The 15,253-nt window shown below is 41.7% G+C and overlaps 1 protein-coding gene across 1 annotated transcript in view; it reads left to right on the top strand.

Annotated features, from left to right (window-relative positions):
* The window catches only part of LOC140464955 (SH3 domain-binding protein 5-like), a 73,362-nt gene that overhangs the window by 22,504 nt on the left and 35,605 nt on the right, over positions 1 to 15,253 (top strand). The window contains exon 2 of the mRNA XM_072560625.1: positions 346 to 408. Within this exon, the coding sequence (XP_072416726.1) occupies positions 346 to 408 (63 nt within the window). The remainder of the gene's footprint in view (positions 1 to 345; positions 409 to 15,253) is intronic.

The following is a 15,253-nucleotide window of genomic DNA, read 5'->3' on the forward strand; positions in this document are numbered from 1 at the left end:
TTTTTAGATCTCCTGGAAATCTATCACGAAAGGCTGACTTCTCAATTTGTGCCATAACCACAGTGATCAATCATTGTTTCAGATTACGTTCTCAAATTAATCTCATTTGGCGACAGCTTCCTTCCATGGAACATAATCATCGAGTCATCGCGATCTTCACTGTGTCACGATGAGTCCTGAATCTCGTCAGCAGTCCAGAGCACTAGAATCTTAGAGGCAATGCTAGTCAGGAGTTGGACATGGTGAAAGGTGCAGTGTGGTTAGGCATTGTTTTTGTAAATGTGGACAGATTTTATTTTATTCTTTGGCTTCTAACTTCAATCCATTTCCATAATTGTGTTCTAGGGGGAACTTGAAAAACTGAATCAGTCAACGGATGCTATTAATCGGCAGGAAACTGAACTGGAGGTAAAATTTGTTATCTATGTATTGACACAATGTGTAAAATGATGTAATATATTTTGTATTTTTATATCAAAATTCCCCCAGTGGAATTCTTTATAAAACTGCAACTGTGTACTTTTTTCTGTCTTGTACCTTCTTCCCTTCAATTTATATTGTGGCTTTAGTTTAAGGGTGAAATGTTTACTTCTTACCAATACAACCAGACCAGTTTCATGCTCGTGAGCTGAGAATTTCTTAAAAATGTCAATCCTCAAAACACAATGTATACTTTAATGTAGTTTGTTTTTGCTTTTTTTGGGGGAGTTTTCTTCAAGCATATATGATGTTAAAAGACTTTTTATTTTCGTCCTGATCATCACATACCCCAGCACTGATGAGAAGATCTAGCACCTACTGAGAATGTCTTTACTTGATTGTCTCCCCACAAGGCAGCAAGCCCACCTCCGCCAGATCGAGACAAAATGCTTCTAAAGATGGGAACTAACCCTTATTTGAACCAGTTGAGCTCACGCTACCAATGTCATGTTCCCTTCCTGACATTTTTCTCCTGTCATACTACTAGCCCCACTGCCTCACCAATTGGTCAGGAAATTACAATCCTATATGGAGATCAGAAAGCAACTTTAACAGAAAATCATATAAAATAACAAATCGCAACCAAATAAATTTAAAAACAAAATGAGTGGCGGTTATTGTTTTTCCAAATTTCTCTTGATCTTGATAATATGAGCCAACAGTAAGGGGGAAGAACCATGGATTTGCAATTGCTACTACAACAGTAGTGATCTTCTCATTGATCTCCACTTGACCCTGTTGAGAGTGCGTCACCCTCCCCACTAAAGTAAATTGAGGATTAGATTCCTACATCTGCTGCGGTTATAATTGTGTGCTTGTAAGCATTGGACAAGTTTAGTTCTGCCTTAGCACATCACTTTCTTCAAGGTGATTCTGCTGTTCAAAAAAGGCTAACATTGTCATAGAGTCAGAAACGGACCCTTCAGTCCAACCTGTCCATGCTGACCAGATATCCCAACCCAATCTAGTCCCACCTGCCAGCACCCGGCCCATATCCCTCCAAACCCTTCCTATTCATATACCCATCCAGATGCCTTTTGAATGTTACAATTGTACTAGCCTCTACCACATCCTCTGGCAGCTCATTCCATACACACACCACCCTCTGCATGAAAAAGTTGCCCCGTAGATCCCTTTTATATATTTCCCCTCTCACCCTAAACCAATGCTCTCTAATTCTAATGCTCTCTAATTCTAATTGACGTGCACTCATTCCCACAGTTCTCTTGTTTTTGATCCTAGAATGAAGGGATCTTTGGAGATTTAATTGTTCATTCTGAGATGTGCTTTTCAACTTTTTTTTTAACTGGCTCTTCTATCTCTGTCTATCCTTTGAAATGAAAAAAACTTTCTCATTATTGTTTTCACATGGACTATCCCTGTGTGCTTTGATGTTGTTTCTCTAACAATTCCCACTCCAGGGAGAAGACCTTGTCTATTTACTCTATCCATGCCCCTTATGATTTTATAAACCTCTATAAGGTCACCCCTCAGTCTCCGACGCTCCAGGGAAAACAGCCCCAGCCTATTTGGCCTCTCCCTAAAGCTCAAACCCTCCAACCCTGGCAACATCCTTGTACATCTTTTCTGAACCCTTTCCAGTTTCACAACATCCTTCCCATAGGTTGTATAAGATCCTGTTTCAAATTTATGTGAAAATAGCACATCAAGCAGTACATGCTGTTGTTATTATCAATTGGCAGATAATCTCATTTGATGTGAACCAAGTCACTAAAGGTCAACTAATGTTTGCTGTGAGTCAGAATGCTGATCTAAATGAGTGGCTTGAACTTATTCACCTAATCCTGTAGACAATTGTCATCAAATATGAGAATATCCAAGATTGTTGTATATCTGAAGGAATCAGAACATTTCTTTCACAAGTTGGAGCTTTTTTTGGGAAGTTAGGACCTCAAGAAAAAGCCCCTTGTTCTTAATATATGCACTGGAACCTTTCAATTCCATCTGAGGCTGCAGTTTCACTTTGGATCCCAAGGAACCTGCCCCAGGCAATGCAGCCCTGTCTCTGATGCTGTTTTGGTGTGTCAGCATTCATTGTTTGGAGATGCTGGTGTTCATTCATTCTGTGCTTGACCCATATTGTTGTGTCTCAAAAGCAAGTGTTTCACCACCGAGACAAGGCTAACCCCTTGAATCTTTCGTAAATTAGAGGAATCAAAGATAAATTGTGCTCTGGAAAGTTCTTTGCGAGGTAGTTTCATGGGAACAATATCTAATTAGGACAAGACAATTTGAAGTCTAATTATAAAAGTTGTTGAGGAAACGTATTGCTTGATTCAGAAGCACATACGGTCATAAATTTAATGCATTTAACAATATGCTTCCTAAACGTTGGTGATAGATAGTCAAAACAGACATGAAACTAAAATTTGGGAATTGTTAATACAGATCACATCATTTCAGTCTAGGAATCTAGAAGAACTAGAGGAGGATCTGAAGAAAGATTTTAAAAATAACAAATGAATTTTATGACCTGGTCTTAGACTTCATACTCTTATTTGTGGGTACAAGAAACATTCCTGCATGAAACCATGTAATTTTGGCTGACATTTAATAGTAGTATTGAGGGAGTACTGCATTGTCTGAGATGCCATGTTTCAAATGACATGTCAAAGCCAGGGTCCTGATTGGTTGCTTGTCAAAGAGAGGAGTGGATTTGTCTCTCATGTTATCGTCAACCAGTATCCTTCAAATGTCACTAAAGCAGACAACCGAGTCATTTTGCATCAAGTTGAATGGCTACTTGTGCCTTCTGTTCTTTTTCCTTCTTCCTTTGAGAATCTTTTGTATTATCAATGATGTCTCAATTTTCTGCTTTCTTGCTAAATATGTGCTAATCATTGGCTTATGTCCCAATACCATTTTCCTTCCAACAATGGTTCCTAGACAGTTTAACTGATTAGAATTGTCGGTCTCTGATTATTGGCGCAGAAGCACCTTCAGATGATTTGCATTTTAGAACATTGATAAAACTGAAAAGCCATAGTTTTACCATGACACTGCTCTCTTATTAAAGGGAGATGATTGGAGATTAAACCTGAGAATCACCTCCCCATAGATGAGGGGGAGAGGTTGAAATGAAGAATCTTCCATGGTAACCTGAAATTGAATCCATGCTGTTGACATCACTTCACATCACAAACCAGCCGTACAACCAACTAAGCTAAATCAACCCATTGATGATACTATCTGGACCAGAAACAACAACATTGGACAAACAGGCAGAAAACTAACCACCAGGATACATGAACATCAACTAGCCTCAAAACAACATGACCCTCTCTCACTAGTATCTTTACATACAGATAAAGAAGGACACCACTTGGACTGGGACAACACACCCATTCCAGGACAAGCCAAACAGAAACACATACGAGAATTCTGAGAAGCATGGCATTCCAACTGGAACTCTATCAACAAACACATCGAATGCAACTCCCCTAAGAAAAAGAACAGGAAATGACGCCACAAACCCAAAGAGACCCAAACGTATAAATAGAAAGCAGGAATCATCAACAGTGCTTTGCCCGGAGGCCCACTGAAGATGTTACCTAGTAGAGAGACGAAACGCCTGGAAATGAGCGAGCAAACCTACACCCTGAACTTCAACCCTCAGCTACAAACCTTCTCAAATCTCGCTACGAAACAACTCATCAAAAGCACACAATTGTTGCATCATGTCTTAACTTTAGAATGGATATATTGGCCTTAGAGGGTGTGCAGCTCAGTTTTACTGAAAAGCTGTAGGTTTTTATTGGGTCAGACAGCAAGAATATGTTTCATAAACTTGATTTGGATTCCCCTGAGCACATAACTTGGATTACTCTTCAATTTTAAGCATTTGGTGCTGAACAGAAATTCCTGAGATGGATATATATAAAGAGTCTCATTAGGAAATTAAGAACATTTGTGTTTTCTTTCTTTGTGCAATGTGGCTACTTAACCCCAAATTTCATTTGAACTGAAAGCTACACCATTTCAGAGGGCTGTGAAAAAGTCACCTGCTTTATTGTGGGTCTAAAATCCACATGTCCTTTCCTAAAGGACATCAGTGAACCAAATGAGTTTTGAACGATAATTAACAGTAATTTCATGGCTCCATTACTGTCACTAACTTTATATTCCAGATTTATTAACAGGAAAGTTAAATCCCAGCTGCTGTGGAGAAATTAGAGCTGCACTATTCGGAGGCAAATCAGGGTGTGCTTTATTTAAGGGTAGTAGAAATTAGGTGGCCTCTTTTCCAAAGTTAAAAATTACACAACACCAGGTTATAGTCCAACAGGTTTATTGGAAGCACTAGCTTTCGAAGCACTGCTCCTTCATCAGGTGGTTGTGGAGGTTAAGATCATGTTCACAGAAATTATTTTGTGATTTTTAACTTTGTCCACCCCAGTCCAAAACCTCCAAGTCATCCTTCCCAAAGATTTGTGTGGATTCTAATTTCATTGGAGCTTGCAGGACTGATGTACAGGATTTAGTTTTTCTGTTGCACAGTAGTCTACAGGATATGAAGCAAAGCTGGGTAAATGGGGTTGAGCTACATTTAAGAGTGTCCTTTTTGTTGGTTTTATACCAGACAGTCCAGTTTTTAGCCGATTTAGCAGTGGCCACTTTAGGTTCTGAGCAGTGCTTAGGACTGAATGTTGGCCTCTTGTTCCTAAGTAATAACTTGTGTTTTCATTGACAGTTCCTGTAGCTAGTCAAGATTAGAATGGTGCTGAAGAAGCACAGCAGGTCAGGCAGCATTCGAGGAGCAGGAAAATCACCATTTCGGGCAAGAGCCCTTCATCAGGAAGGCTTTTGTCCAAAATGTCGACTTTCCTGCTCTTTAGATGCTGCCTGACCTGCTGTGCTTTTCCAGCACCACTCTAATCTTGACTCTAATCTCCAACATCTGCAGTACCCACTTCTGCCTAGTTGCTGTAGCTAGTTTAAGTGTCAAGTTGAACAGTTGGTTAGACTTGAAAAGAAGCCTGAAAATAGCCAATCTTAAGTGTTTCAGTTCCTAATAAAAATGGAAAGTCAGATAAGGCATTGTGTAAATAAAGAGAGCGCATGGTTAACAAAATAAATATGTGCAAGTACGTCAAGTTGAATTTGAAAGAACATTTGTGGCCACTGTGTACATTCTTTGAAAACTTGCTCGGCAAGTCCTCTGAATCTGGGACAATATGGACTTTGGACTGTACCTTACAGAACTTCAAGGTTATGAAGTTAGTGCAAATTTACTTTTCCAATTCCTTCATTGATCTTGGTTGCAAGTACATATTATGATTTTTTTTAAAAACTGTTTTAAATTCTCTTCGGTGTCTTCAGAATCATCTACAATTATCCATTTTTCTTTTGACTCCATTAGTTAATCTTCGGAGATCTCCAGCAGGTGTTGGAGTTCAAAACTAGGGGGCGCGTTTTTAAAGTGAGAGGAGAAAGATTTAAAAAGGACTTGAGGGGAAGCTGTTTTACACAGAGGGTAGTTTGCATGTGTAATGAACTGCCAGAGGAAGTGTGGGTGCAGATACAGTTACAATGTTGAAAACACATTTGGATAAGTTTGCGAATAGGAAAGATTTGGAGGGATATGAGTCCAGTGCAGGCAAGTGGAACCGGTTTAATTTGAGAATATGATCAGTGTGGACTAGGTGGACCAAATGGTCTGTTTCCATGCTGTTTGACTCTAGGCTTTGAAGAAGTAATCTCTTGAGTTCAGTGCTTCAAGGTTGACTGGGCCAATCCATGATATGGTACGGCCAATACATTTTCAGCTTTTGTTTTTCACGGTTAGATCTGTGGCTAGGGTTTTCTGATGTTTGGTTTGTATTATATTTTTAGGACTCAGCTTATTAATAGGTTGCGATTCAGCTGGGTGGTGAAGCTAAATCTGGCTCAGTAGTATCATTGTGACGTATACATACTAAGTGACTATATGACAGATGTTCAGCATTATGTGGAGAGGCTGCACAGGAAGGGTGTTTCTGATAACTCAGGAGACACCTCATTACCCAGTAAATGGTTTCAGTATTTCAAGGAGAATGGTAGAGGTTTCCAGTTCCTGTTAACATGAAGTGTACATTGAATGCTGCTTGGAGAAAGTGAGGACTGCAGATGCTGGAGATCAGAGCTGAAAATGTGTTGCTGGAAAAGCGCAGCAGGTCAGGCAGCATCCAAGGAGCCGGAGAACCGACGTTTCGGGCATGAGCCCTTCTTTCCTTCTTTCGGGCTCATGTCCAAGACGTCAGTTCTCCTGTTCCTTGGATGTTGCCTGACCTGCTGCGCTTTCCCAGCAACACATTTTCAGCATTGAATGCTGCTTGTTTACCTGTTCAATGTTAAAAAACTTTGCTATTTGTTTATGGTCTGATAGTGTGCATGAAGATCACTTACAAGGTTGGAGAGATAGAAATATTGAGAATGACTTGTAAAGGCAGTCTTAAAGAGGGCTGAGCTGACACAAAAGTGATCTTTGAAATTATGAAGGTGTTTGATGAGGCAATGTGGAGAACATACTTTGGCTTGTGGTGGAATCCAAACCTAGGGACCATGAATCCAAGATGACCATCACTAAATGTAGAATCTCTACAGTATGGAAGCAAGCCATTTGGCCCATCAAGTCCACACTGCCCCTCAGAGCATCCCACCTAGACCCGACCTATCCCTATAACCCTGCCTTTCTCATGGCCAACTCATGGCCAACTCCACTCAACCCGCACATCCCAGATACTATGGGCAACTCCACATGGCCAACCCACCTAGGTGTACATCCCTGGATACTCTGGGCAGTTTAGCATGGCCAGTTCACCTAACCTGCACATCTTTGGACTGTGGGAGGAAACCAGGACACCAGAGGAAACCCAAACCAGACATGGGGAGAATGTGCGAACTCCACACAGTTGCCCCAGGATCGTAGCCTGGTCCCTGGCACTGTGAGGCAGCAATGTTAATGACTAATGTGCTAAAGATAATTCAGAAGAAACCTTATTACATGACAAAAGGTTAGAATATAGAAGTTGTTACCATATTGATGCATTCAGTTGGAAGCTAGATAAATGCATGATTGAGGAAGCAATATGTTATGCTGAAAGGGTTAAGTGAAGTAGAGTGGCAAGATGAAGAGCATATCCACTAGTTTGTGATGGGTGGAGTATGATGTAAGTAAATAAAAATATTAATTTGTTAGAGGAAAGGTTTTAACCTTGTGGCAAATGGGTTTGATCTTTTAAATGGAAAGGGTTTATAATTAACCAGGTCAGTCATTTTATAACTGATTTTAAACTAGTATGTGTACAAGAGAGCAGATGACTGAAAGCAGCCTGGAGGGTGAATGTATTTATAATCATTGAATCCCTACAGTGTGGAAATAGGCCCTACTGGCCCAGTAAGTCCACAATGGTCCTCCAAAGAGTAACCCACCCAGACCCATCCCCCTACTCTTGTACTCTACATTTCCTCTCACTAGTGCACCTAACCTACACATTCCTGAACACTGGGAAATTTAGCATGGCCAGTTCACCTAATCTGCACATCGTTGGATTGTGGGAGGAGCACCCGGAGGCAACCCATACAGGCACAGGGAGAATGTGCAAACTCCACACAGACTGTTGTCCGAGGTTGGAATCAAATCCAGGTCTCTGGCACTTTGAGGCAGCAGTGCTAACCACTGAGCCACTGTGCCGCCCATATTGTGAGGTGTTATGAGAGGAGAGAGAGGCTTTGATATACAGAAGCTTGCTTTTGTATTTAGAATAATTTAATGATTGGTTTTAGCTTAGAAAAACCCAGATACAGAAATGGTTTTGGTCCAGTTTGGTTCAGAGGAGACCTGACTGAAGTTAGTTGAGAGAATAATTTCTTCAAGAAAAAGGAATTGGCTCAGGGCAGCTAATGGAATAAGTTCCTTTAGATCTCTGGTGGAAGTGGCTCAGAGAAATAGCACATAGAACCAGAACTGAAAAGAAGCAAATAAATTAACCTAAGATTTGATAGGAAAAAAAGATTTTTCTGGATTTTAATGAATTGAAAAGTGGTAATGTTGGGGAATAGATCGGACTTTGTCTTCCTGGATGTTTAACATCTTTTAAACAAATATGTTTAGTTTGATGTTTTTAAAAAATTCCCTTTCGTGTAGTAAACTTCTGTTTTATTGTTAATGCCAAACGTGCAAGTTGGCATATTTATGATTCAATGGAAAACGCTACCTTAAGTTAACCACAAAAATAAAATATGATGTGGGAAGTCTGGTTTAATTCTGGGATCTGACTTTTCCCGGAGTAACATAACTGGATGCTAGCAGTTGGGGATCAGTTGGGGAAAGTGCCTAGCTCCTGTAGCGTATGTCTATGTGCAGTATATATTGCAGTGTTTCTAATTTTTAACCTAGGAAGGAAAAGCAGTATTCTGATCCTTTTATAAATATGTAAAAGGTGCAACTCCTTTTATAATCAAAAATAAACAAAGGGAATAGGTAGTTATGCTTGAACCTGAGGGTGTTTTATCTTCTACTAAACAGAGTTTGATCATGTTATGGACTAGACCGGACCCCCTCAAAATATATTAACGAGGTAGCCTAGATCCTAACCTTTTCTTATTTTTGGGGCGGCACGGTGGCACAGTGGTTAGCACTGCTGCCTCACAGCGCCAGAGACCTGGGTTCAATTCCCGCCTCAGGTGACTGTGTGCAGAGTTTGCACATTCTCCCTGTGTCTGCGTGGGTTTCCTCTGGGTGCTCCGGTTTCCTCCCACAGTCCAAAAAAAAATGTGCAGGTCAGGTGAATTGGCCATGCTAAATTGCCCGTAGTGTTAGGTGCAGGGGTAAACGTAGGGGAATGGGTCTGGGTGGGAGTGCTTCGGCGGGTCGGTGTGGACTTGTTGGGCCGAAGGGCCTGTTTCCACACTGTAAGTAATCTAATCTAAAGGTAAATGTCAGGTGCTTTGTTCCAGGTGCAATTCAACTGGTCAAGTTGCTTGATGTTAAGGAAAACACAATAGTTAAAATACAGAAAAAGAAAGAAGAACTTGGAATTACTTAATTCTATTGGAAAATTTAACGGGATAACCGATACCGTAACTAGTATTAATTACCTTTTCTAATATAGTCACATCCCATAAACACACTCTGGCAAAAGGCAAATTCAGAAATCAGATTTTGTACCATGCAATCCAGGAGTCTAGGAAGAGAATTCTCAGTTTTTTGCTGCAATCAAGAGAGGGAAATAGCTTCCACTTCGTCAAGACCCCCAACAGCAACTGCTGCTGAAAACTAAAAATCCCTGATTGTGGGGGTTGGAGCTTGATCACCCCCATTCAGGCTGCTTCTATTGTTCCAACTGTTTTTGTTTTAAAAACTTCAAAGCGTCATGAGTTGTTTTATCTTCTCATTGATTGCTGGAGCCCTGTCTCCCAAAAGAAAGCAGGACAAACTATGCCTGTTAAAGCCTCAGCCTTGTGATGATCTGTTGTGGCCTGGTTTTCTCTGGAGTGCTAAAAATAAGGAAACTGCAGCTCTACGGCACAGGTGAAGTGAATAACACTGATACATATAAAAGGAACTTGGCAAAAACCAAATTAATGTGCTGTGCGAGAAGAGACCAACTAAACCAGAAATCACTCTAACCTTGAGAGGTCGTGCAGGAAAAGCATATTTTAATATTTCAAGGAAATTGATAAGGTTTGCAATCTAGTTCGTATTGAAAGCTGTTTATTTTCCTTATTTATTGTGGCACAGAGTCATACAGCACAGAAACAGACTCTTTGGTCCAACCAATCCATGCCGACCATAATCTCAAACTAAACAAGTCCCACCTGCCTGCTCCTGGCCCATATCCCTCCAAACCTTCCCTATTCATGTACTTATCCAAAGCTCTTTTAAACTTTGCCATTGTCCCCACATTCACCACTTCCTCTGGAAGTTCATTCCACACACAAACCACCCCCTGTGTAAAATATTTGCCCTTTATTTCTTTTTTAAATGTTTCTCCTCTCACCTTAATGCACCCCTGAGTCTTGAAATCCCCCATCTTAGGGAAAAGGCAATTACCATTAACTTTATCTCTATTTCTTGTTCAATGTTGTGGTGGGATTAGAGCTAGACTGTTTTTGAAGGCTAATCACAGAGTACTCTTTTACACCGTGTAGTAGAAATCTGGTCGGCACTCTTACTGTTACCCTGCATGTTCATTGTTCCATAAATTTGCATGTTGGTTTATATTCTGTGTGTCAGTTTGATAGTTTGTCTTTAAGTAGGTGGATGTTTATCTACACACAGGCATGTGATAAATTACAGTGAACTGACATGCAATGGGAACACAGTTCTTTTTTCAATCTTTGGAGTTATTAACTTCGAATTAATTATTCCAATTCTCTCTGGGCTATTCTCCCACCTTGCACTCTTCATAGCTTTGAGTTCATTCAAACCTCTCACTGTGCACTAACTCACACTGTTCTATTCACTCATCACTTCTACATTCACTCAAACATTTCTTCCCAGTCCAGCAGCACCTTAATTTTACAAGTTTTGACCTTGTTTTCTGATTCCTCTATGGTTCCACCCTTTCCCATCTCTGTAACTACTTTTGGCTTCGTCACTCCACCAGCTATCTAGGCCCAAAGCTCTGGAATTCCCTTCCTAAAATTCTTTCTCACTCTCGCTCTCCTCTCTCTCGCTCTTTTCTCTCTCTTGCTCTTTTGTCTCTCTCTCTCACTCTTTTCTTTTCTCTTGCTCTGCTCTCTTTCTCGCTCTTTTCTCTCTCTCTTGTTCTTCTCTCTCTCTCTCTCTCGCTCTTCTCTTTTTCTCTCTCCTCTCCCGAGTCTTTTGAAATAATGCTGAAAGCACACCTCTTTAAACAAATGTTTGATCATCAGATATTTTTTTCTATGTGTCTTGATGTCAATTTTATTTAGCAAGCCTCCAGTGAAGCGCCTTGGGATATTTTACTTTGTTAGTGGCACTATATAAATGCATGATGTTGTTGACGTTATTGAACATTTACCTGAGGACTGAGGACTGCGTAATAGGAATGGCCACTCAGATACAGATGCTGATGCTAAATCTAATGAGTAAGTCAGTGTAAAACTGTAATAAAGGGGCACTCAGTTTATACCAACACATGGAGAAGTCAGGGTTGAAGTGTGGTGCTGGAAAAGCACAGCAGGTCAGGCAGCATCCGAGGAGCAGGAGAATCGACGTTTCGGGCATAAGCCCTTCATCAGGATTGAGGCTTGTGGGCTGGGGGCTGAGAGATAAATGGGAAGGGGGTGGGGATGGGGGGATGGTAGCTGAGAATGCGATAGATGGATAAAGGTGGGGGAGAAGGTGATAGGTCGGAGAGGAGGGTGGAGCGGATAGATGGGAAAGGTGATGGACAGGTCGTGAGGGCTGTACCGAGTTGGAGGCTTGGGACTGGGATAAGGTGTGGAGTGGGGAAGTGAGGAAACTGGTGAAATCCACATTAATCCCATGTGGTTGCAGGGTCCCAAGGCAGTATTTGAGGAATTCTTCCTCCGGGCATTGGGTGGTAAGGGTTTGGCAATGGAAGAGGCTGAAGACCTGCATGTCCTTGGTGGAGTGGGGGGGAGGGGGTGGAGTTGAAGTGTCCAGCCACAGGGCAATGGGGTTGGTTGGTGCAGGTGTCCCAGAGGTGTTCTCTGAAATGATCTACAAGTAGGAGTCCTGTCACCCCAATGTAGAGGAGACCACACCAGGTGCAACTGATACAGTAGATGACATTGGTGGAGGTACAGCTAAATTTCTGTCAGATGTGGAATGATCCTCTGGGGCCTTGAACAGAGGTGAAGGGACTGGTATGGTCGCAGGTTTTGCACTTCCTGTGGTGGCAGGGGAAGGTGCCTGGAGTGGAGTGTGGGCTGGTGGGGGGGATGTGGATCTGACGAGGGAGTCGTGGAGGGAATGGTCTCTCTGGAACACTGATAGGATTAGATTAGATTAGACTAGATTACTTACAGTGTGGAAACAGGCCCTTCGGCCCAACAAGTCCATACCGACCCACCGAAGCGCACCCACCCATACCCATTCACCTACATTTACCCATGCATCTAACACTACCTTTCCTAACTCAGAGTGGGGAGGAAAAATATATCTGGTGGTGGGATCCATTTGTAGGTGGTGGAAGTGGCAGAGGATGATGCAATGTATGCAGAGATTGGTGGTGTGGAAGGTGAGGACTGGGGAGTTCTGTCCTTGTGTTGGGAGGAGTAGGGTTCAAGGGCAGAGGTGCAGGAAGTGGAGGAGATGCACTGGAGGGCATCGTTGACCGTGTGGGAAGGGAAATTACGATTTTGGAAGAAGGAAGCCATCTGGGATTTTCTTAGGTGGAATTGGTCATCCTGGGAACAGATGCAGTAGAGGCGGGGGAACTGGGAATAAGGGTTGACATTTTTACAGGATGGAAGGAGGTATAGTCTAGGTAGCTGTGGGAGTCGATGGGCTTGTAGTAGATGTCTGTGGTTAGTCAGTCACCAGAGATGGAGATGGAGAGGTCCAGGAAGGGGAGGGAGGGGTCGGAGATGGTCCACGTGAATTTGAGGTCGGGGTGAAAGGTGTTAGTGAAGGTGATGAACTGTTCAACCTCCTCATGAGAGCATGAGGTAGCGCCGATACAGTCATCGATGTAGCAGAGGAACAGGTGGATCAAGTGTTATATTTTCCATGAGCAAGCAGAATCTATAAGAATGCATTTGTTGAACTCTGTCCCATTGTGCTTCATAAGTTCTGAAGTCATTCCACTTCCAAATTAAAATTTCTAAATAGCTTTTATTATCCTTTTTATGCTGGGAAGTGGCTGATCTCTTTGGGATTGAATGTCACATGCCAATCCTGTGAATTATGTTAGCAGTACAGTAAAGGCTAAATTAAAAAGAGCAAGGTCAACCCAGTTTATTTTCTACCATTAAGCACACATGTGATGCCATAATAATGGAACTGTTGACTAATTATGGCATTCATTCCCTGTTGTTAATTCATAATATGTGCACAAATGAGCAGGTGCAAACTTCCCCAGAGCCAGCGAGTTGTTTGAACTAAAGATCCAAACAGATTTGTTCTTCCAATGTCCCAATTACTTGTATTGCATATCAAAGTGCTTTTTTTCTGAAAGAAATCACTCCAAGTTGTATTTAAATGCATCAACCCAATCTGTTTCTATCATCTCACCAGGATGGTTGATCTGTAGATTAATCAACTGAAATTCAAAGGTGTGATTAATTCAAGGATATGATTTGTGGTTTTCATGAAATGCTAGCATCATTGTGAAATGCAATTGACAGAGCAATGCTGCAAATCCTATAATACCCTGCATTGACAAATTCAGGCATTGTGCTCCAGTAGTTCTAATGTATAAAATGACAAAATGTGATCCTTATAACACTAGTAGATGTCTTATTATAAAAACATGTAATCTTATTCACTTTAAAGTGGATGTCTTGTTCAAATTTTCCCTCAGGGCCTGCTGGCTGTTAAATTTTGAACTGATCCAACTTTGGTATGCTAGACTAGCCAGAACACGAATAATTTAATCGTGTGAATCTTATTTTTGTTCTGAGGGAACATTCTGTTGAGGTATAAATGCTAATACATTGTGTACGCTTTGATTATTCATCTTATTTCTAGTATTAAATGGCCAATCATCTGGCCCCATTCAGCACTGGAGACCTCTGGGAGTTAAATGCCTGCTAACAGTGGTTTCATTGATGAATTACTTTACAGCTGGATGCTTTGCAAATTGCTATGCATGCAATAATTTTTCGATGGACAGCAATGCACTTGTCACAGGACCATTCTCAGTCAAACCCTTTCTTTGCTCTTCAGACACAATAATGACTGCACTTGAATTTTCACCAAAGATTTTGAAATTGGTTTGATTTTCCACTGGCAAATAAACATTAGCAGGTTCCCCACAGGAATTCAGGAAGTATTTTAATTATCTGTTTCAGTGTTGGATATTTTCTTGCTGTCTGCTAGATGAATTGATTCTCTCTTACTTTCTGTTCTCTTCTCTTTGCTATTTAATCATCCCTTCTGGCTCACTTAGGTCATCAAACTCTGAGATTTATTTAAGACTCATTCCAGGGAACTGAGTATCCAACCCACACTGCCATTTCTGTGCATGTAAATGTGAGTCTACAATAACTGTGTCGTAAACACACTGCTGTACGGCAGTGAAACGTGGACTACATATGCCACACAGGCGAGAAGATTGAACACCTTCCACTTGAGTATCTGTCTTGTCCTGGGCATATTCTTGGAAAGACAGTGTCCAATGCAGTGGTTCTATCGCGAACTAGCCTTCCCTGCATTTACACTCTGCTCAGGTAGTGGAGACTGAGCTGGCTGGCCCACGTCCACCGCATGGCAAAGGATATCCTCTATGGAGAGCTTGCATCTGAGAAGAGACCCACTGGGCATCCCCAGCTGCGCTACAAGGATGTCTGCATGAGGGATGTGAAGGCGCTTGATATCGTTACGGAGTCCTGGGAAAGGCTTGCAGCTGACTGCACGAGATGGAGAAGCGCCCTGAACCAACGCCTCCAAACAGGGGGAAAGAAGCTGATGAGCGCTGCAGCAGACAAGTGGACATGAAGGCTGGAGTGCAGCAGCTTGAGCAGATCAACGACCATTTACAGGTGTGACCTCTGTGACCGGGACTGTCACTCCAACATTGGTCTCTTCAGTCACAAGCGATATTGCTTCCGGGAGACAGAAAGCCAGCTATCGAGGATGTAACCCATAGTCAGCCATGAC

The sequence above is a fragment of the Chiloscyllium punctatum genome, chromosome 41, assembly GCF_047496795.1.
Source record: "Chiloscyllium punctatum isolate Juve2018m chromosome 41, sChiPun1.3, whole genome shotgun sequence".
Lineage (NCBI taxonomy): Eukaryota > Metazoa > Chordata > Chondrichthyes > Orectolobiformes > Hemiscylliidae > Chiloscyllium > Chiloscyllium punctatum.